The sequence below is a fragment of the Rhinopithecus bieti genome, unplaced genomic scaffold (assembly GCF_001698545.2).
Source record: "Rhinopithecus bieti isolate Rb0 unplaced genomic scaffold, ASM169854v2 scaffold_44368, whole genome shotgun sequence".
NCBI lineage: Eukaryota > Metazoa > Chordata > Mammalia > Primates > Cercopithecidae > Rhinopithecus > Rhinopithecus bieti.
Window position 1 is genome coordinate 455,685 of NW_016817889.1, and position 27,144 is coordinate 482,828.

Genomic DNA, 27,144 nt, shown 5'->3' on the forward strand with positions numbered 1-27,144 from the left:
AAGGCTGCAAGGAGCTCCGGTGGCACCCTGCACGCATCTGTCCGAGACGGCTTTCAGGGCAGCGGCTGTTCTGACCCACCCTGGGGATCCGGCCCCAGCGTCTGTTCAGGTCTCGTCTCTCCCCAAAGATGCTCCCGTGGGGCAGCCTGGGAGCTGAGTGGGGAGTGAGACGGGCGCCCAGTGCCAGCTTTTTCAGTCACTGGGCGGTGCTGGGGAGGCTGCCTGTTGGGGCTTCAGGGTCTCCATCTGTGAAACAGGAGCCAGCGGCGCTTGAAAGGGCGCGGGTTCCCGGCGACGCTGCCAGGCGTCAGCCCCGGGACCGGAAGGGGCCCCCAGGGCCGCCTTTCTGCTCCGAGCATCCAGCTCCCGGGAGGCCCCGCGCGTCGTGAGCCTCGGAGACAAGGGCAGCAGGGCGAGGCGCTGCAGGGCTCCCCTATTTATTCTTTTGAAATAATTTTATTCACAATTTTCAAGTTCTAAATAATATTCCAAAGGGTACTGTAGTAGAAATTGGTCTGCCTCCCCCATATATTCACTTTCCCCTAACTCTCAACTTAATAGAGCTCTGGATTTTTAGTGGGGGCATAGTACCTCCCAGAATGAAGACTACATTTCCCAGCCTCCCTGGAGCTAGGACTCAAGACTAAGTTTTAGCCAATGGGATATGAGCAGAAGCATCCTGTGCAATTCTCAAGGTGCATCCCTTGGCATACTCTGGTTTCTCCTTTATCCCCTCTTCCTCCTGACTGAAATATGGACATATGATCTGCCACTCTGGACCACACAGAGAGGACATTACTCAAGGATGGTGGAACAACAAGAGAAGGAGCTGGGGCCCCTGGGACAACCCCATAGGGCAGAAACCTGCCACTCTACTTCTGGACTGGTCTATGATAGAGGAATAAGCTTCTGTCTTGTTTAAGGAATTGTTAATTAAAGGCAAAGTTATATCTTAACTAATATAGGCACTAGTTATTATTATAATAAATGCATATATTAATTTAAGAAATAATGTCTTCACTATAGTTTTTAGTTGGATGGAAGAAGTTATATCTCATTCATTAATCACTTTATTTTTCCCGTTAGGGTTTTGCCATCTTCTTTGAAAAAAATTCAAGTTGTTTTTTTTTCTGCTACTGTAAACAATCTCTTCCTTAACTCCTTAATTCTAATTCTGTGTAGCAAGAATTTTTATCATTATGTATAATTCTATCAAAATAGTTTCAGTAAGTGTTGAGGGCCTTGATTATAAACCTTTGCTGAAGAATCTGCTGATTTATTAAATGAGAAGTTAGAACAACCGAGATCCTGGAAGGTTTTCAAACACCACAACTCTGTGGTTACTTCATGTATGGTCAGCCAAGTGGTGGGAACCAGCAGGCTACCTGTAGCCTGTGCATATTTAAAATGGAAGCTTCTGAGATGACTGGAATGATACTCACTTCATACCAAAGTGGACCTCCAGAGAACAAAGATGACTGTGGTAAGAGTATGAGAAAGACTCTGGGGCCTCCGCCTCCACGTGCTCTGTTGCTGAGCCATACAGTGCTCTGGCTCTTGTTCTACTCTGCCCGTCAGACTATAAGCCTGTAAATATTTTCCAAATTCTCTCTTACCAGCTGGCTTCTCATGAAGTTGTGATCCTAGGATGTGCTGGTGAAAGACTGGGAGACAATCTTTCTTTTCCCCTGACTTGGTGAAGCTCTGGACAGCAGTAGTAGCAGGCAAGGGAAGGTGTCTACATGTGACTCCTACAGCAGTCGTGGGCATTTGGGTTCTTGGGTTTTTAGGCAGCAGATGCCGTGGCACTTCCAGCAACTTTGTGACAAGTACAAGCTTCAGACTAGGGGTGACAATGGCTTCCTGAAGACCAAATCCATCTAATGCGGACCTCTCACCTAAGCCCAGACCTATATACCTAATGACTTGCTTGCTATCCTCACCTCAGGCAACATTCCTAAACAGAACCTGGCATTTTCTTCTATTCCTTTCATTCCTTGGTATCTGAACCACCCGTTCAGCCATAAGATGAAAACCTGCAGGTCAACCAGACTTTCATTCTCAATCCTAGTCAATCCCCAGGGCCTGCCGATAATACCTCCTGAATTTCTCCTGTTCACTACATGCCTTTAATAGAAATCACTCACCTGGAATGCCCTGATCTCAATTTTGTCTTCTCAAAGCCATCTTTCAAAAATACATTTTTGCCTACTTGTTCCTAGCTTATTTCAGATTCTGTAACTTCATGTGACAAACTTGTCTATCACACTGCACAAAGAAGTACTGTTAGAAACCTGGATGTGCCAAATTGTTGCTTCAGTGCCTTTGCACATGATGTGCCCACAATCTGGAATCCCACCCAACAATCTGCCTGGTGAACTACTTTTCATCCTTAAACCCAGCTCAAGCATCTCTTTCCTTATCTCCGAGGTCATTTTTCAACACCACAATTATCCGTGGGCACGTCCCTATCTCTGTTTACCAAAATGAACTGAATTTTCTTTTGCAGACTCCTGGAGGAATGAGCTGCAGAGCCAGAACTCTGTTCACCTTTGTATCCCTAACACCTAAGACAGAGATCGGCACACAGCAGCCCCATAAGAAACATCTCAAATGGAATGAAATGTGCATTACATGTCTGTAGCCTGACATCAAACAAGATAAACTTCCAAGAAAAGCATTTTCTCAATACTGGTTAAGAGTAAAACTAAAACTGAAGGTTAACAGAAATTATAATGGCAAGAATAAAGCATAAACTCTATTGAAACATCCAAATGTCCGGGTGTGGTAGTTCACACCTGTAATCCTGGCGCTTTGGCAGACTGGGATGGGAGGATCACTTGAGGCCAGGAGTTTGAGACCAATCTGGGCAACCTAGTGAGACCCTGCCTCTACAAAAAAAAAAATAATAAATGAAACATCTAAAATGTCCAACAGCAGGAAATTTGGTGGTAAATTACAGCACAAACTACATGAATACGCTACAGTACTTAAGATCTCACTATACAGCAGGGTCTCTGACCGACAGCATCAGTGTAACCTGGAAGCAGGTTAGAAATGCAGAGTCTCAGGCCCTGCCCCAGCATTTTAATGAGATCCCGGGACATTTATGTGCACATTAAAGTTTGAGAAGCACTAGCTTAAAGTACTCAGTACTTACATTTATTGACACTGAAAAATGTAAGAAAAAGGCAGTTTTATAAAAATCTATGCATCAGGCCGGGCGCGGTGGCTCAAGCCTGTAATCCCAGCACTTTGGGAGGCCAAGACGGGCAGATCACGAGGTCAGGAGATCGAGACCATCCTGGCTAACATGACATGTGAAACCCCATCTCTACTAAAAATACAAAAAACTACCGGCGAGGTGGCGCGCCTGTAAGTCCCCAGCTACTCGGAGCTGAGGCAGGAGAATGGCGCGAACCCGTGGAGGCGGAGCTGCAGTGAGCGAGATCCGGCCACTGCACTCCAGCCTGGGCGACAAGAGCGAGACTCCGTCTCAAAAAAAAAAAAAAAAAAAAAAATCTATGCATCTACACATGTAGTTATCTCCTGGGATATATCTATTAAAGGTATGTGCTCTGTGGTGGGCAGGCATATGCAAACCCACCCCCATAGGCCAAGGAAGAGGCTGACAAATCTAGTTTCTCAGAAAGAAACCCGTGATGGGGACTTACAAACAGAGGCCATGTCCTGGGTGGCGGCGAGACAGCATAATGGTTGCCCATGCTATTACTCCCCAGACTGAGGGCTTATACATCCAGGTCTTATACACCATACTGAAGGAATGTATAGGACGTTGACATCCAACCGTCAGGAAAATGCAAGTATTTGCCGAAGGGCAGGACTTATGATATAACTGCAAGACTATTTTGACCTAAGGGCAAGATTTACAGTAAGTATGTGAATGTAGAAACCTTAGAAGCCTTCCTGGGACTGGGGTCAGAAGTCAACATGGCAGATTAGCATCAAAGATGGGGTTGCTTTAGCCTCCACAGTATGAGTTTGACTTCCCAAGAAGTTTCATCAAATCCCTCTACTTCAGCTCAGCAGGTATTACTTCTTCTGATTTGCAAGGGACCATGTGGATTCCACGTCCCTCAGCGTCACAAGAGAAGGGCCAAGCTGGGTACAACAGACAAACAGTGGAGTGGCCTTTCCATGATCCGTTGGAGAAGCCAGGGCTTATCAGCTGAAAGTCATGATCACCTTGGTACCATCTGGACTGTTTTCATTCATTTCTTTTGTTTGCGATGTTCTGTTTGGTGAAAAGGTGGCAATTGAAGGTTGGATTATATGAACATTGAATCAGGGACATGCTTTGTTAATTGCTAGAATAATTGTGTCATAAATTTCAATAGCAATCATATTTTTGTTTTTTGGTTTGAGACGGGGTCTTGCTCTGTCACCCCGGCTGGAGTACAGTGGTGTGATCACAGCTTGCTGCGGCCTCGACCTCGTGGGCTCAGGCCATCTTCCCACCTCAGCCTCCTGAGTAGCTGGGACTACAGGCACACACCATCATGCCAAGCTAATTTTTGTATTATTATTATTTTTTTTTTTTTTTTTTTTTTTTTGTATAGACGGGGTTTTGCCATGTTGCCCAGGCTGGTCTCTAACTCCTGGGCTCAAGCGACCCACCAGCCTTGGCCTCCCAAAGTGCTGGGATTACAGGTGTGAGCCATCATTCCCAGCTGGCAATTATACTTTTTTGTTTGCTTGTTTTTGAGATGGAGTCTCACTCTGTCGCCCAGGCTGGAGTGATCTTGGCTCACTGCAACCTCTGCCTCCTGGGTTCAAGTGATTCTCCTGCCTTAGCCTCCCGAGTAGCTAGGACTACCAGCATGCACCACCACACCTGGCTAATTTTTGTATTTTTAGTAGAGACGAGGTTTCACCATGTTGGCCAGGCTGGTCTCAAACTCCTGACCTCAGGTAATCCACCCACCTGGCTGGCAATCATACTTTTAACCAATAAAAAATGATCAGACTGCAGGGGAAGAATGTTCATATAGCCATAGGTAATTATAGGTGTAGAGGCATATGGAAAAAAGTACACCTGTCATCAACAGGTGGTACAATTGTTTTGTTTTTGTTGTTTTACAGATAGAGCCTTGCTCTGTTGCCAAGGCTACAGTGCAGTGGTGTGATCATAACTCACTGCACCCTTAAACTCCTGGGCTCAAGGAATACTCCCACTTTGGTCTTCTCAGTAGCTGGAACTACAGACACGTGCCATTGTGCCCAGTTGTTTATCTGTAGAGATGGGGTCTCTCTATGTTGCCCAGGCTGGTCCCAAACTCCTGGCCTCAGGCGATGCCTCCGCCTCACCTCCCGAAGTGTCGGGGTTATGGGCGTGAGTCACCATGCGTGGCCTGGTGGTGCCATTTTGAGTGAGCTCATTTCTTTTTGCATTCCTTTTTTTACTACCTGAATTCCATGCATTACCAGTTCTATTTCTGAAAAACTGAAACTATCTTCACTTAGGGAGGAAATCCTTAAGCTATGATTGAAATTTAAGCTATGAAAAGACATTTGAAAATCACCCAAACAAAATATTTTTAGGACCCCTTGATCATCTCTTTAGTATGGGACAAAATATCCCCAAATTAAGCATTTAGACTTAAAAGCAGAAACAAATCATGAGGAACTTCACTAAGAAAGGACCACACGTTTGCTGAGCTGGAAAAAAACAGATTTATGGAGATGCAAAATAAAGGATATCGGCACTCAGCAAGTCCAGTTTGCCTCAGGGTGCAGAAACTGGGCTGCCTGCTCCCTTTCTGTGGAAGCCTCACTGGGCTTCCAAAGAGATGGTGAGTGAATCCCTGATGGACAAAGGATGACAGAGGCCCCTCCCTTCAGAAGGCTCACACTCTCACCTGATCTGTTCTGGCACTGCAGCTTCAGCTAGAGACACAGGGTGTCACAAACACCTTCCCACACTAAAGTCACCCAGCCAATGGTGCGTGCACACACACATGCACACACAGCCTCCATTCAGTTAAGCAAACGAGACCCTCTCCTTAATTCAATTAACTTACATAATGTGAATGCTTGGGTTAGAATAATAAAACTACAGATGTGCCCTACTTACCAAAATTGCTTATATGGATATTCCTGTATGCATGCTTTCTTTTTTCTTTCTAACACTAATCATGAGACACGTGATTCTTCATAAGTTTATACTTTTGAATTACATGTTTGTCTTGTCTCCCCCACTTAGAATGCAGATTCCATGCAAGCAGGGGTCTCTGCTTTGCACACCACTGCCTTCACAGTGCCTAGGACGGGGAAGAGTTACATAAAGAGCATCTGTATCTGTTTACTGAATAAATACGCAGTCTCTTATGAGGGTTTTGGAGGCGATGGCAGTTACAGGCATTCCTCCAAGGCTTTTGTTGGCAGACCATCACAAGGCTGCTCTGTCTTTTTCTGTCCTGTGGCTACCTCCTCTTTCTCCTTTTTCATCTCCTAAGAGTTAGGATCCCCAGGGCTTAACAATTTGATCCTCTTCTCACTCAGGTTTCCAGGAACAGCCTCCGCATCATGGTTTCACCAACCACCTTGATGCAGAGAAGGCCTGACTTTCAAAATTATATTTTTCTACCCACATATTAAAATGTAACAGATTCTTCTTAAAGAGCCCATATAAAGAAATAATTTTTTTGTGTGTTTTTTTAAAATGATAAATATACACTTTTTTTTCTTTCTGAGACGGAGTTAGGCTCTTGTTGCCCAGGCTGGAGTGCAATGGCACCATCTTGGCTCAATGCAACCTCTGCCTCCTGGTTTCAAGTGATTCTCCTGCCTAAACCTCCCAAGTAGCTGGGATTACAGGCGCCTGCCACCATGCCCAGCTAATTTTTGTATTTTCAGTAGAGACGGGGTTTCACCATGGTCTCAAACTCCTGACCTCAGGTGATCCACCCGCCTCAGCTGCCCAAAGTGCTGGAATCCTAAATGTTTATGGAATACATGTGATATCTGGATACATGCATACAATTTACAATGATCAAATCAGGGTAATTAGGATATCCATCACCTCAACCATTTATCTTTTTTTTTTTTTTTTTGAGACAGGCTCTCACTCTTTTGCCCAGGCTAGAGTGCAGTGGTGCAATCATGGCTCACTGCAGCCTTGACCTCCCGGCTCAAGCAATTTTCCCACCTCAGCCCTCCAAGTAGGTAGACCTATAGGTGTGCACCACCATACCCAGCTAATTTTTTTAATTTTTAGTAGAGACAAAGTCTCGCTATGCTGCCAAGGCTCATTTATCATTTCTTTGTATTGGGAATATTTCAAATCTTCTCTTCTAGTTACTTTGAATTACAGAATAAATTACTGTTAACTATAGGTACCCTACTGTGCTATCAAACACTAGAACTTATTTCTGTATTTTCAATAATTCTTAAGGCCCAAATGAAGACATATAAGGGCAAACTTGGGCTTTCAATTTGTAAGACATTTAACTTCTTCAAAATTAAGAATTAACCATTTAATATAAGAGTATAATAAATACCATAAAGCAGTACATGATGTATTGCCAAATTAACTATAGAGATTAATTACTGGTGCATGAGTAAGGCACACTGATATTTATTGAGAAGGATAAGCCTGCATATGATCTCACTACATCCTAAAAAAACTTATATCACTGGATTGCTATCCGCATTTAACCTGCCAGAGGATACACATGGGTAGACACAGAGCTGAGAACTCCAGCCCACATCTACCCACCTCCACACCCATGCCTTTCCAGCAGCAAAGTGGTCAGGATGGGGAGGACCTGGAACAACAGGAGGGTATTTGTAATGTTGGGAGGGGGCTGCATTTTAAAATAATAAAGTCACACCAGGGCATAGATGGTTATAAATAAAAATCTGAAGTTGGGAAAGCAGAGAATAAACCAACATGGCTGCAGTGGACTGTGTGGGAAGGCGAGCAGGTGCAGCTTATAGGCTAATATGGCCAGCAGAGAATACTCTGTGGGGTGGGAGGATTCCAAGAACAGAAGGACTTCCCAGAACAGCAGGAGACAAGGGAGCCTAGGAAGCCTAGTCTGCTGCATGCTGGGTGGGCAACAAGGCAAGATCCTGGGCCCTCCCTACTGTGGTGTCCAGGCAGGAGGGGAGCCTGAGGCCTACCCTGGTGAGGGGGATGGGGAAGGAATGGGGACAGAAGTCTCTGAGTCAGAACAAAAGCAAGACTGGTGATGAACAAAAGCACACAGGGATAAACCTTGGTCCCAATCAGAGAAATAAATAGGAATGGAAGTCAATTTTTGTCCTTGAGTGGAGATGATGAATTTGAGATGATAAATTACCACATGAAAATGTCCAGGAGACGAGGCACGTGGATCACCTGAGGTGAGGAGTTTGAGATCAGCCTGGCCAACATAGTGAAATCCCATCTCTACTAAAAATACAAAAATTAGCTGGGCATGGTGGCGCATGCTTGTAATTCCAGCTACTGGGGAGGCTGAGGTAGAAGAATTGCTTGAACCCAGGAGGCGGAGGTTGCAGTGAGCCGAGATTGGGCCATTGCACTGCAGCCTGGGCAACAGAGTTAAAAGCTCCATCTCAAAAAAAAAAAAAAAAAATGTCCAGGTGGTACTTGCGAACGTGCATGGGGCCGGCTGGAACTTCTGCAGCAGGTCACCCACTGTGCAGAACAAGTGAACTGCCCTCTCCCATGCGCCTACACTGGTACTAGGGACCTATCATCCATGGGGAAGGGAGAAAACAGCCATTCAAGTCGCCGCTGGAGTTTTGTGTTTGACATGAAGAATTCCACTTGGCAAAGGAGAAAGGAAGACAAGGCAGGAAGCCTTACCTCAGCCAAGAAGACAGCGTTGGGATGCATGCAGGTTAAAGTCGCCTAGCGACAACATGCAGCAGCTACAACTACAGCAGGGGCACAGGGGGCGGCCAAGAGGAGGGAAGACGTGGTGTGCTGTAGGCAGACAGAATGAAGGGGCCAAGCAAGTCCTGCCCCAAGGTGGGGCTGGGGGGTGCAGGCAGGACGAGAGCAGTGTTGTGGCCCTGCTATGGCCACTGAATGTTGGCTGCTACTAGAACACGGGTGCCCCCTTCTCTGCACATCTACCTTCCATCCCCAGACACTAAATGACTGACGTGTTAAAGGCTGGCCCCCTTGCCTCGAGGTGGGACCACCGTGAGAGCAATTCAAGCTACCGAGGTCTGGGCTGAGACCACAGCTTTGCTCAGCTTTGCCTGGTCCTATTCTCTTCATTTTGGGAGCTCCCTCAGCAAATCAGGAGTCCCTGAACCCCTGTCCCAGGCTCTGCTTCTAGGATGGTAAGTTGGGTCAGCAAGGTCAAGGCAGATCAAGGTCAAGCTCAGGAAGATCATGGATGATGAGGGGCCCTGGAAGATTTTATTCAGGAGGGGGACATGAAACGTGGAGAAAATCATGGGGCAGCAGCGGGGACAAGGGAGGAGGGAGGCTGCTGGGGGACTATCACAGTGCTCTGGGCACCACAGGCTCAGCATGGATAGGACCTGGGATGGAACAGATGAGGCGAGAGTCAAGGGAGAGGATGACTCAGGTCACAAGGAGGGCAGAGGAGCCCTCTGTAGAGAGAGGCCACGAGGAGAAAACGCCATGGAGACACTAAGTTCAGCTTCGCCTTGCAGAGTCCCAAAAGCCTGTGGGCTGCTAGGTTGGTAAATCCCACAAACAGCTGATAAACAGGCCTGACACCCCAGGAGGGACCTAAGCTGGAGCATCAGTCAGGGATTGCACTTGGCTTTGGGTAATGGAAACCTGGCTACTGTGGCCTTTAATCAAGAAGAGGTTTATTTTTCTCATAGAACAGTAAGTCTGGGGACAAGCAGACCAGGGCTGGTGCGGTGGATCTGCAATGTCAGGAAGTCCCCAGCTCCTGGCATCTTCTGCTCTTCCAGCATCAGCACGTGGCCAACCTCTGCCCCATTCAGGCTGGAGGAGAGGGAGACACAGGAAGAGAGGGGTGGCTCCGACATCAGGCAAAAAGGAAGATGCAGGAAGGGAGCAGTTCCTAGATCAGTTTATCTGGGAAACTGTTCCTGAGACCCCTGATGGCCTTCCATTCACATCTCCTTGGCCAGAACCCCATCACATGGCTGCCCCAGCTGCAGAGTGGGCTGGGAACTTTTTATAAGCTGGGCAGGCTGCTTGCCCAAAGTTAGGGTTCTGTCAGTAAGAAAGGAAGACAGAAAGCAGCTTTAAAAGGCACTAGTAGGGTCTGCCACAGCTGGAGGAAAGGACCTGGGGCTATTTAAATAAAGAAGACAGTTAACGGCTACCAGAAACAGGTAAGGGTTGAAGAACAAAGTGCAGGCCTATCTTGACTTCGGGAAAACTGACCGTGAAGGAGTAGAAGAGAAAGAAAGGAAACGTTAAACAAAATGTGGAATTCCCATGTGCCGATTTCAAGTCTAGTTTCAGACTCTGAAATGACCATTATTTAAGAAAGCAACACACTAGTTCCTAAACAAAATGCATTTAAAATCACTTTAACCTAATTATAAGTAACACAGGTACTCCCATTGTATCCACAAAAAAGTGTAATTTCTAGAAGTTTCACTGATTCCTCCAACATACTGTGGAGCCCTCTATGTGAGGACATAGAGACAAGATGATGGACCAAGTTCCAGCTCTCCAGAAACCCAAGGTCCTGAGAAATAACGAGACTGTAACTACAGCAGTGTGGAGAGAGCTTTATGGAAAAGGGACCTTCCGAAGCATGTCTGACACGCAGCACCCACACAGTGAGGTCAGAGAGCGTGTTCCCAAGGTGGGCTCACTGATGCCACCCATGGGTATAATGACAACAGCCACAACAGCCACAGAGCTGGGGCCCAGAGGCGAGGATCCAGGGAGTGCAAGCATATTCTAAACCTAACTCTCCTCTACCCCTACCCAAGAGGGAGCAGCAGCTTGGGGTGGGGCAGGGGGCAACACTCTAGTTGGAAATGCTCAAGAGCACCCCAGCCCCGGGCCTTCTCTGTGGCTTATTGAGCTCTTGTTGACACGTTACTTCTCTCTTATGATTCTAGAAGTCAACCTGTCCTCCCTTGTCCTCCCAAGAAGCTTGTCATCCTTGTAAAATCTAGGTTGCTAATTTCAAACTAGTTTTAGCAGTGGAACTCTTTTTTACATCAAAACTCACTTAGAATCCTAATCTATCATAATGCAGATATATGGTATTCAATTGATCTTTTTGTGGGGTTTCTCAACCTCCGCACTAATGACATCGGGACCAGGTAATCGTTTGTGCTAGGGGCTGTCCTGTGCATTGCAGGATGTTCAGAAGCAGCTCTGGCCTCTGCCCACTAGATGCTAGTAGTATCTCTGGTCCTCTTTCTCTTCCCCTCCAGTTTTGTCAACCAAACATGTCTCCAGACATTGCCAAGTATCCCCGGGGGAGGGCAAAGTCACCCCTGATTTTAACCATTGGGATCAAGTCATTGTATACCTTAAAATTTCCACATGGCCTTATTATTAAAGTCAATGAGGGTAATGAGACAACGCAATATTGCCTGTGGTATAAACATGGATAATGTAAGTTTTAATATCTAATCTTTTCCTAGGTTTGTTTGGATTGCACAATCTTAAAAATTCTTGACTCATCGGGAAACGTGTTTGTGTCCTCACCTGTATAATGGTGCCTAAGCCAACAGACACACACGGGCCTGAATCCACACACTGACCCAGGCAGGGCAGCTGGCCCATGCAGAGTGCACAGCTGTGCAGAGTTGTACACAGACGTAGGAGGAAAGCACCCACTCCTGGATTGACACACCGCAGCAGGGCCTCTTTATAACCATCTCACTCCACTCCTGCCACCAAAAGGAAAAATACCCCCACTATACGGTACTTTCCGATTTCAACTGAGTGGGCAGTGTCTCATTTGTCTCTTAGGAGTGTGAAATATCACCCATGAAATCAAAACCACTGAGAAAGTGCTGGTGCTGAGACCGCACCCAACCATTTCCCACTAGCTCCTGGTATTTGTTCAGTTTAAATTATAAACACCCTCACCACTATCTCTACCAGGAATTCTCCAACCTCCCCATGTACAAGAACCACTGGAAGAGGGCCAGGCGCAGTGACTCATGTCTGTAATCCCAGCACTTTGGGAGGGTGAGGCAGGTGGATCACCTGAGGTCAGGTGTTTGAGACCAGCCTGACCAACATGGTGAAACCCCGTCTCTACTAAAAATACAAAAATTAGCCGGCCTGGGCACCTGCAATCCCAGCTACTTGGGAGGCTGAGGCAGGAGAATCGCTTGAACCCCGAGAGGCAGAGGTTGCAGTGAGCCAAGATCGTGCCACTGCACTCCTCCAGCCTGGGCAACAGAACGACTCCATCTCAAGAGAGAAAAAAATAAAAAATAAAATAAAATAAAAATAAAAAACCCAACAACACTGGAAGAAGATGCAAAGCATGCAGATTCCCACACTTCATCCCCAGAATGCCCCACCTAGTAGTAGATCCAGGTGAGGACACTGACTGTGCATGTTACCCAAGTTCCCCAGTGTTTTGTGGGTGCAGCACTTTGAGAAATCCTGCCCACCAGCAAGTTTCTCACAGCTGGTGGAAAGCATGTGTAATTAACAACAGATTTTTAGCCTACATATTTTCAGATTCTCCCACAAACTGAGCAGAGTTACAAGGACCTACCTTTTGCATTGAAAAAAATTAAAATGTTGCTGTGTGAATGCACAATCAACACTGTACTAACTTTGACCATCAACCAAGATGCAAGCACTTCATTGATTCTCATGCTTTTTAATCTACTTCAAATCTACTATTCCTCTAGTGTTGAGAATACATCATTACCTGCTTTTTATAAATGTAAAAGTGTTAAGGCAATTAATTCTGAGCCCTTGGGCTATATGAACATTCTCTAAAACTGTAATGTGCCCGGCACACATGATGGGATTTCGCCAAGACTTTACTGAAGTGGTAAAGATGTCAGGAGGGCGGTTACTCTCAGAGCCCAGTTCCACTTCCACCTGTCACACTCTCCTCCTCACTCCATGTCAACCAAGGGCGCCTCGTGCTCCACTTGCCCTTCCTCTGTTGCCCCTCTGGTTGGCTCCCTCCCCACCATCTCCGTTCTGGTTTTCATTCAAGAGCTGCCTTCCTTGACCACCCTCTGTAAAACACCACTTCTACCCCCTCACTTTCCTGCTTTCTTTCATAGCATTCATTGCCACTGACACATATTTGCCTCTTCTCTGCTCTCCCTATTAAAATATAAGACTCCCAGTGTAGGGACTGTCCATTTTGTTCACTGCTGTAATCCAGGAACCTAAAAAGTACCTGGCATATAAAAGGCATTTAACAAGTACCTGCAGAATGAATGAACAGAAGAATGAATGATCAGTGGCCTGCAACTAGATCTCCCCACACAAAGTTAACCCACATTCACTATGGTCCTAACAAGAGACCACTGTGAAGACCACACCTTTTAGGTGTCCAAGTATCATAATCATTGGGTGTTTATTAAATGTCCAGATGGCACCAGGCACATGGAAAACAGGGACTAAGATCCTTTTTCAAACAAGACCCACTGTATGTGTTTGTTGAGGGAAGGCTAGGGGAACAGTATAAAATGACTGTCATCCCCTCCCCCCACCATGGAAGAAAATGGCAAATGGATCTTTTTTTTTTTTTCTTTGTTGTTGTTTTTGAGACAAGGTTTCACTCTGTCACCCAGGCTGGAGTGCAGTGGCATGATCATAGCTCACTGTAACCTTGAACTCCTAGGCCCAAGTGATCCTCCTGCCTCAGCCTCCCGTAGCTAGGATGATAGGTGTGTACCATCACACTCAGCTACATTTTTAATTTTTTTGTAGAGATAGAGTCTCGCTTTATTGCCCAGGCTGGTCTCAAACCCTTGGCCCCAAGCAATCCTCCCACCTCAGCCTCCCAAAGTGCTGGAATTTTCAGGCGTGAGTTACCACACTTGCCTTTTTGTTTGTTTGTTTTTGTTTTTAAGAGAAGAGCAAAGAGATGAAATACTCAACTGTTTGGCTATTTGATTAACAGCCAAATCACTCAATCTCTTTGAGGATGTTTGGTGATCTGTAAAAAGCCGGGTTGGGTGACAAGATTTCTGTGGCCCCTTCCTCCAGTAAAATGTTACGATACTCACTCATCTACATTTCAAAGGAAGAACAAGAAACATGAAGCTTAGCTTACTCAATGGATGTAAATATGTTACAGCCATCTAGGGGAGAAAACCAGAAAGCTGGAATAAGTGGGAGAAGATGGATTTAAGACATAAAAATGAAAGACAGTGGGGGAACACTGGGGCGGAGAAAACAGAGTGGAGGTTGAGAGACAGGAAATTCTGGGAAGGGAGAACTCCAAGGAAAAGCCAGGAACAGGAAGAGAAGCCCAGCATTGTTCTTCCTTCTGCTTCCCGGGGCTGGGGAGTTTCAGAGGAACTCCTCTTTACAAATTCTTACAAGCAGACCTACCCACAAAACGATTACAGGCAGCACCTCAGAGATCCTCCTCTGATTCCAAGACCTGCCCCTGCCGCCTGCTCCCCTCCCCACAGGAGAGGTTCCAGCCAGAAGTGTAGAAAGTTGCCCTAAACTGGATTTTAAAAGTGGGGCTGAGGAAGGACCCTCTTCATCATGCAAAACATAGTAAATTCGCGATTTCTGCCAAAACATACAACCTGAGTTCTGTCAAGGTGGCGGAGAGACCCATCTTTAACTGGCAAATGCTGAGGATTTGGATAAAACGCACCCTCCAAGGGCTCCACCAAAGCACCTTGGTGAAGTGCACTGATCTCTTTGCATAAACACCCTCAAATGTGTTTAAATATATTTTAAAACTTATATTCTGCCTGGAAAGCCTCTTTCAGAGGCAGCTGTAGGGCTAGTCTAAACCAGGTAAATGTATGGGTCAGACCTGGTTGACCAGATGCCTGAGAGCTACAAGGACTGCAGTCCCCTAAAATAGCAGTGACAATGGGTGGTTGGGGGCTAGAAGGAACCTTGTGGTCCAGCAAAGCCACACTGTTAGTGTTCCTTCACCCTGTTTTCTTTTTTTTTTCTCTCTCTTTTTTTTTTTTGAGACGGAGTCTCACTCTGTGGAGCGAGGTGGCATGATCTCAACGCAACCTCCGCCTCCCAGGTTTCAAGCGATTCTCCCGCCTCAGCCTCCTGAGTAGCTGGGATTACAGGCGCACGCCACCACACCCAACTAATTTTGTATTTTAGTAGAGATGGGGTTTCACCTTGTTGGCCAGGCTGGTCTCAAACTCCTGACCTCAAGTGATCTGCCCACCTCAGCCTCCGAAAGTGCTGGGAGGTGTGAGCCACTGCGTCCGGCCCTCCACCCTGTTTTCTGATGGTACCAGAGGAGACAAAACAAATTCTGCAAAAAAGCTCAGTGTTGTGGGCATGACTTCTGTAATGACCATGGAAAGGGCAGACACTGAGAAGCCCCACGTTGGCTTCCGATGCTAGACTGGCCACAGCACCCACAATCTGGAGGCTGCAGTTTTTAAACTGTATCTTGAAATAATTTCAAACTTAAAGTTGCAAAAATAGTACAAAGAATTTCCATCTGCCCTTTAACCAGACTCCCCAGTTGTTACCATTTTACTACCTTTGTGCTGCCATTCCATTAGTATACTGTGTGCATATTTATTGGACCATTTGAAAGTTGAAGACATGATGACAACTACCCCTAAATATTTCAGTATTTCCTAAAAACAAAGACATCCCCTTTAAACAACCACAGCATAATGACAATTAGGAAATTAACACTGATTCAGTACTGTTACCTAAAGACCTTATATAAATTTCTCCACTAGCCCCAATGATGGCCCTTAGAACAAAAACAGCAAGTATATATGTTATTTTCTGTTACAGGGTCCAGTCTAGGATCACTTGGCATTCACTGTCATGTTCCTTTAGCCTTCTTTAATCTGAAACAGTTCCTTTGTCTTTCACGACCTTGGCATTTTTTAAAAGTACAGGCCACTTATTTTGTAGAAAGTCCCTCAACTAGAGCTTGTCTAATGTTTCTTCATGATTAGATTCAATTTATGCATTTTTGGCTGGAATATCACAGAAGTGATCCTGTGCCCTTCTCAAAGCACTTCTCAGGAGGCATGTGATGTTGATTCGATTAAGGGTTAAGGTGGTAGACGCTAGGTTTTTCCACTGTTGAGTTAACTATTTTCCCTTCGTAATTAATAGTGACTTGATGCGAGAAACTTAGAGACTAAGTAAATATCCTGTTTATCGCCAAATCTACTTGTTTCAGTATCGACTGGTAGATTCTTGAAGGAGAAGAATATGACTGTGTGAGGTCAAACAAATTCAAAACTCAGGAATGAAACTAGGGCTGGATAAAACAGTAAGTGATGAACAAAAAATAACATGTAAGACTCGTACCAGACTTAATTCCCCCGTTTATGTTCACTCTTAGCTATTAAAAAAAAAAAAAAAAAGAAAGAACCTCTACATTTGCTTTTGAGAATACAAAGTTGGGAGTATGGTGATTTCTCTATTGGTGCTTCCATGTCTGCTAGAACCTTAGCCTTTCAATTCACAAAGTGTCCAGTGGCAGCAAGAAGAGATACCCAGGTCCAGAGAGCTAACAGCTGGAGCCATCTTCACACCAATGCCTAATTTTCCAAGGGCAACGCTGCGTGGCTCAGCTTGGTGATTCCCAGCTCAGTGTGGCACAATGTAGGGTGCTACATTTAAAAACAAGAACTCTACTCTCAACTGATGAACAGGTTTAGAAACTCTGATTTGCCTTATCCAAGACATATTTTTAAAACCCTGTTAGCATACAAATAGAAATTTCAGAAAATAATGTAAGAACAGAACATTTAAGAATCACCGTTATCTTACAACCCAGTGATACCCACTGTTAACATTCTGGTCTGTATTCTGTCAGCTTCTGCTCTTTGCATAGATATATCACCATGACAGGGATCATGCTATCTACACCAGCCTCATTCAAAGTGCATTCCACTTGGGAATGAAGTCCTACAAAAAGGGATAGATTTTTCTCAATTCTCCCAGGAATGATCTATAACTAGAATCATTCCAGAAGCAAGGAGAGAAGTTAATTCATAACATACAATGGTTGCCTGACAGTATTGGGGCAAAAGTCTCCTGTAGAACCTCAGTTGAGAAGAGCTGGCCTGTATGGTTGTCTAATTTCCTTTGTTTACCTAGCAATCCTTTAAATAAAAATTTCATAAGCTTCTTCCATACACCAGGCACTGGGAATATAAAAATAAATAAGACACAGCCACTTTCCTCTTTAAATAAATAATCCAGCTAGGATAACTGAAAATGCCCAAATACTCAAAATACCAAGTAATGCTGTGATAGAGGAGCTACAGTAGACCTTGTGCATCCTGGGCAGGAAACCACAGGCTTCATCAGAGGAATCAGGGAGGCTTCCCTGAGGAGGTTATGTATGAATGGGTCCTTGAAGAATGACTAAGACTCTGGAGACAGAAGAGAGAGAGGAGGAGGCATTCCAGACGGAAAGTAATGCCAAGACACACAGAGAGAGGTGTATGCTGGGGCCTGGGGAGGAGTGGGCAGAAGATGCAGCTAGGAAGGAACCAGGCCCTCTTATGTTACATAAAGGAGATGGTCCTAAGTGGTTCTTAAGGAGGAGAGTGGTGAGTTCATATTGGAATGAAAGAGGCCAAGGGACAGGGTGGTCAAAAGGCCATTGAGATCAGTGCGGTGAGGGGTGACGGAGGAGCTGAGCCACAGCCAGAAAGGCCGGAAGGTGGCCAACCAAGAGATGTGGAGGAGGAACGTGCCACAGGACTTGGTGACCAAGCCAGGAGGGGCTATTATTATAGCACTAGGCCAGCCAAGATTCATCCTGTGTAACAAATTCAGGAGGCTAAAGAGGGGGAGGTGCAGGGGAGAAGGTATGCAAGAAGGCTTCAAATGTTACTGTTTCTCAAGATGATTTAATGGCAAAGGTAAGGGTGTCCCTCAAAACGAAAGAGGCCAGAGGGAGCAAGACATGACCCTAGGAGTAAACTGAAGAAATTGCCCCAAAACTGCCCCTCCCCTAGAGGTCCCACCAAGCTTTTACATAATAGCTCTCCTGTGGTGGGCCTGTGTGACAGCACATTATACACATAGAATCTGCTACGAGAGAACAACTCTGTGGCAATCCCATGAATGTCTCAAATAAAGCAAAATCTAGAAGCTAAATGTTTAATGGAACACTTCCCTCTTAACCCAAAGGAAATACAAGTAGTTGGGCTGAATAAATAATACTTAATAGGAGAAAGCGAAAGTCAGCAGAACTGACTGTTAACAAAAAGCAATTCTGGGATCCAGTACCCAAAGGCTCCAACATGTGGGGCTTTTACTAAACTTGAGCAGAATGGGGAACACAGGGTATCAGATGATGGGAAAGTTTGTGAGCAAATTCTAAAACAATGAAGAGCCCACTGCCCCAGAAAGAGTAAGGGTGAAAGTTCTTAAGGTTTTGGAGCATAAAAGTGGTATCACCAAATAGGACCTTAGAAATATTCCTCAGGGAACACCCTGTCCAAGTGGATGGGAAGGGAAGGTGGGGAATTTGCTAGGCAGTTTTTCCCATAACCCATAGTATTCAGTAATCCTGTGTGTCTCATAGGAACAGAAGAACCAAAGGACTCATAGAAAGCCCCAAATCAGAAAACAATAATGACCCTAGAAAAGGAACTGGAGGGACAGTGACTGAGACAGTGATAACCTGGAGTTTGGCAGGACCTGGTAATTTAGGGTTGGAAGGAGAGGGAGAATGTATTGTACAGGAGACAAAAGGAGATTTTGTTTGGGCTGCTTAAAACTCAAAACAAGCTACATTTCCATTTCTAAAACCAACAACATATATTCAGGTCTAACTAAAACATATAATTTCCTTTTATGCCCCAATCACATCCCTTTTACTGTTGGCTCTGAAATTCTGGGAAACCAGCATTTGGGCAGGCTCCCCAACAGACATAACAGTTTTAATTACACAATCCATTTTTGATCAAATAGGAGTATGTGCCTGGGGAGACAGCAACAAGAAACACATACACTGTCCCTACTTCAAAAAGCTCTCACAGGCCGGGCATGGTGGCTCACACCTGTAATCCCAGCACTTTGAGAGGCTGAGGTGCATGGATCACCTTAGGTCAGAAGTTCAAGACCAGCCTGACCAACATGGCAAAACCCATCTCTACTAAAAATACAAAAATTAGCTGGGCATGGTGGTGTACACCTGTAGAGTCGCAGCTACTCGGGAGGCTGAGACAGGAGAACCAGTTGATCCTGGGAGGCTGAGGTTGCAGTGAGCCGAGATGGTGCCACTGCACTCCAGCCTGGGTGACAGAGCAAGAATCTGTCTCAAAAAAAAAAAAAAAAAAAAAAAAAAAAAAAACCACACACAAAACAAAAAACTCTCATAATTTCATTTTAAAAAGGAGACAAGTAGGTCTATTTTAACTTATCTATGTTGGACATGGGGGCAGAGTGTCAGATGACGTTTCAGATTTGGGGTGTATATGTGATATGGTTTGGCTGGATCCCCACCCAAATCTCAACTGGAATTGTAGCTCACAGAATTCCTATGTGTTGTGGGAGGGACCCAGGGGAGGTAATCGAATCACGGGGGCTGGTCTTTTTGGTGCTATTCTCATGATATTGAATAAGTCTCACGAGATCTGATGTGTTTATCAGGGGTTTCTGCTTTTGCTGCTTCCTCATTCTCTCTTGCTGCTGCCATGTAAGAAGTGCCTTTTGCCCTCTACCATGATTGTGAGACCTTCCCCAGACATGTGGAACTCTAAGTCCAATTAAACCTCTTTCTTTTATAAATTGCCCAGTCTCAGGTATGTCTTTATCAGCAGCATGAAAATGGACTAATACAGTAAATTGGTACCAGCAGATGGGGCATTGCTGAAAAGATACCCGAAAATCTGGAAGCAGGTTTAAAACTGGGTAACAGGCAGAAATTGGAACAGTTTGAAGGGCTCAGAAAAGACAGGAAAATGTGGGAAAGTTTGGAATTTCCTAGAGACTTGTTGAATGACTTTGCCCAAAATGCTGACAGTAGCATGGACAATAAAAATCCAGGCTGTGGTGGTCTCAGATGGAGATAAGGAACTTCTTGGGAACTGGAGCAAAGGTGACTCTTGTTATGTTTTAGCAAAGAGACTGGCAGCATTTTGCCCCTTCTGTAGAAATGTGTGGAACTTTGAACATGAGAGAGATGATTTAGGGTATCTGGTGGAAGAATTTCTAAGCAGCAAAGCAGTCAAGAAGTGACTTGGGTACTGTTAAAGGCATTCAGTTTTAAAAGGGGAACAGAGCATAAAAGTTCAGAAAATTTGCAGCCTGACTATGCGACAGAAAAGGAAACCCCATTTTCTGGGGAGAAATTCAAGCCAGCTGCAAAAATTTGCATAAGCAGCAAGAAGCCTAATGTTAATCCCCAAGACCATGAGGAAAATGTCTCCAGGCCACATCAGAGACCTTCACAGCAGCCCCTCCCATCACAGGCCTGGAGGCCCAGGAGGAAAAAGTGGTTTCATGGGTCAGGCCCAGAGTCCGCATGCTGTGTGCAGCCTAGGGACTTGGTGCCCTGTGTCCCAGTCACTCCAGCCGTGGCCGAAAGGGGCCAACGTACAGCTTGGGCTGTGGCTTCAGAGGGTGGAAACTCCAAGCCTTGGCAGCTTTCATGAGGTGCTGAGTCTGCAGGTGCACAGATGTCAAGAACTGAGGTTTGGGAACCTGTGCCTAGATTTCAGATGTATGGAAAGGCCTGGATGCCCAGGCAAAAGTTTGCTGCAGGGGTGGGGCCCTCATGGAGAACCTCTGCTAGGGCAGTGCGGAAGGAAAATGTGGGGTCAGAGCCCTAATGGGGCACTACCTAGTGGAGCTGTGAGAAGAGGGTCACTGTCCTCCAGATCCCAGAATCGTAGATCCACTGATAGCTTGCACCATGTGCCTGGAAAAGTCTCAGGCACTCAACAGCAGCCCATGAAAGCGACCAGGAGGGAGGTTGTAACCTGCAAAGCCACACGGGCAGAGCTGCCTAAGACCATGGGAACTCAACTCTTGCATCAGCATGACCTGGATGAGAGACATGGAGTCAAAGGAGATCATTTTGGAACTTTAAGATTTGGGCCAGGTGCGGTAGCTCACACCTGTAATCCTAGTACTTTGGGAGGCTGAGGTGGAGTACTTGAGGTGAGGAGTTCAAGACCAGCCTGGTCAACATAGTGAAACCCCATCTCTATTAAAAATACAAAAAAAAAAATTAGCCAGATGTGGTGGCATGCACCTGTAATCCCAGCTACTTGGGCGGTTGAGGCAGGAGAATCACTTGAACCCAGGAGGTGGAGGTTGCAGTTAGCTGAGATCGCATGCCACTGCACTCCAGCCTGCGCAACAGAGAGAGACTTTGTCTCAAAAAAAATAAAAATAAAAATTTACTGCTCCTCTGGATTTCGGACTTGCATGGGGCTTGTAGCCCCTTTGGTTTGGCCAATTTCCCCCATTTGGAATGGCTGTCCCAATATGCCTGTACCCCTATTGTATCTAGGAACTAATTAACTTGCTTTTGATTTTACAGGCTCATAGGCAGAAGGGACTTGGCTTGTCTCCGATGAGACTTTGGACTGTAGACTTTTGGGTTAATGCTGAAAGGAGCTAAGACTTTGGGGGAGTGTTGGGAAGGTATGATTGGTTTTGAAATGTGAGGACATGAGATTTGGAGGGGCCGGGAGAGGAACGATATGGTTTGGCTCTGTCTCTACCCAAATCTCAACTTGAATTGTATCTCCCAGAATTCTCACGTGTTGTGGGAGGGACCCAGGGGAAGGTAATTAAATCATGGGGGCCGGTCTTTCCCGTGTTAGTCTCACGATAGTGAGTAAGTCCCATGAGATCTGATGGGTTTATCAGGGGTTTCCACTTTTGCTTCTTCCTCCTTCTCTTTTGCCTCCACCATGCAAGAAGTACCTTTTGCCCTCTGTCATGATTGTGAGACCTTCCCCAGCCACATGGATCCTTAAGTCCAATTAAACCTCTTTCTTTAGTAAATTGCCCAGTCTGGGGTATGTCTTTATCAGCAGTGTGAAAACGGACTAATACAATGTGTGTCTTAGGAAAGGGCTCCCAGAGGAAAGAATGTTTCTGCCCAGGTCTGAATAGGAACTGGAGTGGGATGGGAGAGGCAGGTGCCTCGGGAACAGGGACAGTGGGGACGGATGGCAGACTGTCAAGTGCAGCGTGCCTAAAGAATGCCAAGTGCAGTGTGCCTAAAGGGTCTACCCAGGAGGGCACAGCACCCTGAGACGCTAGAAAAGCAAGCAGTCCATGCCACAGGGGGCCACAATTTTACTCTAAGCATAAAAGGGAGCAATCGGTGGAGGGGTGGTTTAAAGTGGAACTGGATTTTGGAGACCTTTCTCGAGGCTGGACTGGAGACGGGGAAGTCCTCTCACGAAGCAGGACCAGTTAGGAGGTTGCTATGGAGCTGAAAGCAAGCGATGATGGCATTGCCCAGGAGTGCACTCACCTTACAGGATGCAGCCATCTCTCAGGTCCCTGAGATCATCCTGGCCAACTTCACCAGGAGCCGTTCCACGGGGCAGGCTGGGAATGCACTACAGACCACAAAGACATGGATACGACAGCCTCATTTACCACCTCCAGGCCAGACTGCCTGAGTCTGAACCCAGCTCTGCCCCTATGGGCTTAACCTCTGTTCCTCAATACCCTCCTTTATAAAATGGGGATGACAATGGCACCAAACACTTAGGGCTGTGGTGAAAATTACATTAGTTAGTATATATAACATGTCTACAATAGATGAGAATAAAGTGAGTAGGAAAGCATTTATTTCTTTTTGTCATATCTATGTTTTGTAGCATGTGGGTTCACTTGTGGGGGCAGGGAGTGAACTTACTGTGAAAAGCAGAGTATAAAGCAGCTCATTAATAATTTACATAGTGTGCAGCTGTGTTATTAGGTGCATAAGAGTTTAGAAATGGAAACTTTTTGGGAAATTGAAACTTTGATCCACCTGTTTCTTTTCAATGTTTAAAATGTAGTTACTAGAAAATATAAAATTAGATGTGTGGCTCAGGTTATATTTCCACTGGACAGTGGTGATCTAGAGGAAGGATGAGCAAGAAGCCCACATCAGTTCCCAAGTCCTGGGTGACAACAACTAGATTGCAGAAAGTGACAAGCAAAGAGAGGAGAGTATCAGAGGCCATACTTGTCCTACTCTCTTCCGCTAGGGTATAGATTAGAGATGAGAATAAGATGTTTACGAAAAGCAAAAAGGGGGTGAAGAACAGGGCAGAAGAGGATAAAAATGCAGAGGCTGAGGAGAGAGGAGGGCTGAGGAAGAAATGATATGTGTAACAGAAAAACTGCCCCTGCTCAGAACTCAATACACATAAACCCTGAATGATGAAAAAGACATGGTCTTAAACACAGCCTTAACGGTCAAAAGACAGAAGTACTATTCCACCAAAGCAGACCTTTCTAATCTGTTATCAAACTGATCCTATCCTATCACATGATACTTAACTGTTACAATTCCAGATGTTAAAAATTGAAGGAAAAAAGGAAAGAATTCATGGGTACAGGACTTGGTGAACCATCCAATAACTTAATTCTGAATATTCTTCCATGCTGTAATAATGGGACAACAAAATGTCTTACATGGCCTCAAAACCCAAATAAGAAATGGGCTTTTCCTCTAGGTCACGGATAATTTTGAGCAGAAATGCAGAGAAAGCAGGCCAGAGAAGTAGACATAAAGTATCGGAAGTACAGTGTTATGATAGAGGCTCGGGGGGGAGGCGGTGGTGTGTTCCATACCATCCGCATGCAGCAAGAAGGGTGGGAGTTGAGACCAAGCCAGGCAGTTTCACCCGAGAAACACTTCCCTTAGGTCAGAGGCTCTTTAGGAGCTAACGGTTCCCCACAGCTCAGCTTGCCCTGCTGCCTGACCCACTGGGAGACTGCGGCCTATAGGTGACGACACTTACTGAGACCATACACAGCCAAGTAGAAACTGATCTTGACTGCTAGAAGGACTCCTGATTCCTGCCCCAGTCTCCTTAGAATTGTCGCCCTCATCAGCTAACAGTGAGGAACTATCAATGTGGTCATTTCAAAACTGGAATAAAACAGGTGTGCCCAGGGCTCCTAAAACAGCAATACCACGCCTAGGTATAGACCTATCAGAAATGCATACACATATGTACCAAAGCCAGACTCTAGAGTGGTCACAGTGGCACTTTCTGTAACAGACAAATGCTGAAACTGCCCAAATGTCCACTGACAATGCGTGACTATGTGGTATATTTACCTGATGGCCCCTATCACCAATGAGTGAACATGCTTCAACCATGGGCAGCACCGTGAGTGACTCTCAGAAACTCAATGCTTAAGGAAAGAAGACATACACTAGCCGGGCACAATTACTCATGCCTTGTAACCTCAGCGCTTTGGGAAGCCAATGTGGGAGAACAGTTTGAGGCCAGGAGTTGGAGACCAGCCTAGACAACATGGTGGGAGCCGTTGCTACAAAAATAAAATGAAATAAATTAGCTGGGTCTGGTGGTGTGCGCCTGTAGTCTCAGCTACTGAGGAGGCGAAGGCAGGAGGATTGCTTGAGTTCAGGAGTTCAAGGCTGATCCTGGGGGAGGCCATGACTGGAGTACAACACAAGGGGAGCTCCCAGGGTCCTGGCCAGTTCTGTTTGTTGATCTAAGTGTTGAGTGCATGGGCATGTTCAGGCTGGAAAATTCATTAAGCAGGACACTTATGGTATGTCTACTTTCCTAGTATCTATGCTATACTTTAAAAAAAGAAAAAAAAAAAACGACCTTTGTCTGTCTGGTGTCCAGGTAAGACAAGCCTGGTAGTGTCCTTGAAGCCTCAAAGCTGACCTTTCTCCTGCTCCCTTATGCATTTCACTTGCTTCTCCTTTGCACATGTGCTTAAGCTGGCTGTCTCCTGGGCGAGCCTGCGTGTCACCAACATATTTATGGTTTCCTCCCACACCAGGCCTGTGATTCACCCCACTTTGGATGACTCTGATAACTTATGCCACCCACACTGATCCAGCCCTTGCTTTTCCTTCCTCAGCAGTTAGGGAGCTCGGAGCATCATTAACGTGTGTATATTCTCAGTTGTTTTACTTCTGCCAGAGCTTCCTAGCAGACTAAAACCACGGAGCATGCCCTTTGGGAGTGATCTCAGTCCTCCATCGTGTCCACAGGCAGTGCGGATTAAATTGCTCCTCAGGAGCCAGGAGAGTGTGGAAGGTGAGAGCCTTATCCCTTCTCCCAGAAACTGCTGGCTCCAAGACACCCACTTCAGCCCTCCAGGACCTGGAATGGGCTCCCACAGAGGACTCACTAACCTCTTTTCATTCACTGCTTCCTGAGAGTCAACCTGCTAGATAAATTCCCCTCACCGCTGCAAATAGTCCCACAAGGCAAGCAGAGAAGAACCAGAGGAGGCAAACCAAAGAACAAAGAGTGTGTTCTTATTCTGCCATGGATATATCCTTAACATTCATCACCAATCTATTTTGATAACATGCAACAATTTACAATTTATGCCAAAATTATAAGAACCGTCCAAACAGTCGTAAATGTGAGCTCTCAGAATTTATGCCTGCCAGCCCTCTCTCTTCCATGAGCCCCTTCATGCCTTCCTATCTCACCTGTTTCTTTTCTTGCCTAGACGAAGAAACGCTGATCATAACCAAGAATATCCAAGGGTCATTTCATCTTACAAAAACAGCAGCACCCATATAACAGGCACACGGGTAAAAGACTCAAGACATGCTGGTTATACGCTCTCGCAGTTCGTATGAATCTCTCCTTCTCAAAGTGACAGCTGAATTCAGGTGCTTCCAAGCTCTGTGACTAGCCATGTTGGACACTCCTCGAAGCTATCAAGCTCTCAGGATTACACAACGGAAACCACAACCTGTCCTGACTGTATTCAAGTCTGTGCCCCTTCATGCAGCAGAAATGGATTTCTCTTCCACAGTTTCAGCAGTTGTATCCTTCCGTGGAAAAGGATTAGCAGCCATAAGCCCGGGGGAGGGCAGCTAAACACCAGAGGGCAGGAGACGAGTCTCCTTCCTTTCTGTGACACCCAGCACGGCTCTGGCACGAGGAGCAGGCAACCACCGGTGCCAGATGAAGGGCAGCACATAAAACCATTTTCCCCTTCAAATGAACGATGCCTAATTAAGCAAAGGCCGCATGCATGACTTAAGACATGAGGATATAAAATTCTTCTGCCGAGTCAGCTAGTGATTCTGCAGGACCCTCTATCCTCGTAAACGTATTTTTTTTTGTCATTAGAAAAACCTGGGGCCTGGAAGGGACCTCGGCCATAAGGGTAAGCTTCTCAGGAGACACCAAGAGCCCGAGCCCCACAGCGGGATCAGTGTCTGCCAAGGTCACCAAGCTGGTGTGGGGTAGGGGCAGGGCTCCTCGGGGATGCTCTCGGAAAACCCTGCGTTACTTACACACGCAAGGCGTACAATGAATGCACACCCGCGTCAAGTCACGGCTTACAATTCAGAAGAAATCAAAAGGTCGCCAAAACCTGTCTTCTCCTTAAGGCTGGCTGCAGAGAGGGTGCAGGGAAGGTCACCGGCGAATTTCTACCAGCGGCCCGACATCACGCCTCCCCGATGGATGCAGAGAGCGGTTTCAGGAGCTGCTAGTAACCCTGCAGGGGGTCCCCTAAGCCCATCCCAGGAAAACGAGTTAACTCGGCTCTGCTAGCTCCGAAGCTTCCAGCAATGAATTAAATCCCGAGCTGCAGCGGAAAGCGGTGGGTAAAGGGCCACTGCGGCGGGACCCGACAACCGGCGGTCAGCCCCACCCTCCACCGCGTCCACACCTGCCCGGGCGCCCCTGCCCAGTCCACACGGCCCGGGACCACGACCCCTCGCCCGCGCCCCGGCCGGGCTCGCCTGAGGGTGCCGTGCCCTGGCCTGCCGTGCCCTGCCGTTTCCCTGCCCGGAAACGCTGCGCCTAGCCGGGCCGGGCAGAGACAGGTCGCCGCCGCAGCCCCAGCCCCAGCCC

General features: G+C 46.2%; 1 protein-coding gene across 5 annotated transcripts in view; it reads right to left on the reverse strand.

Moving 5' to 3' along the window:
- Positions 1–27,144, reverse strand: part of ST3GAL5 (ST3 beta-galactoside alpha-2,3-sialyltransferase 5) — an 84,376-nt gene that overhangs the window by 27,667 nt on the left and 29,565 nt on the right. Inside the window, exon 1 of one of the 5 annotated variants that reach the window (XM_017856327.1) lies at positions 3,675–3,926. The exons of 1 other annotated variant lie outside the window; for it this stretch is intronic. In XM_017856327.1, the coding sequence (XP_017711816.1) occupies positions 3,675–3,687 (13 nt within the window). In that variant the 5' untranslated portion in view covers positions 3,688–3,926. Of the gene's footprint in view, positions 1–3,674; positions 3,927–22,586; positions 22,695–27,144 lie in introns of those variants that run through there. 3 more of the 5 variants (XM_017856325.1, XM_017856324.1, XM_017856328.1) reach the window with 3 other exon arrangements.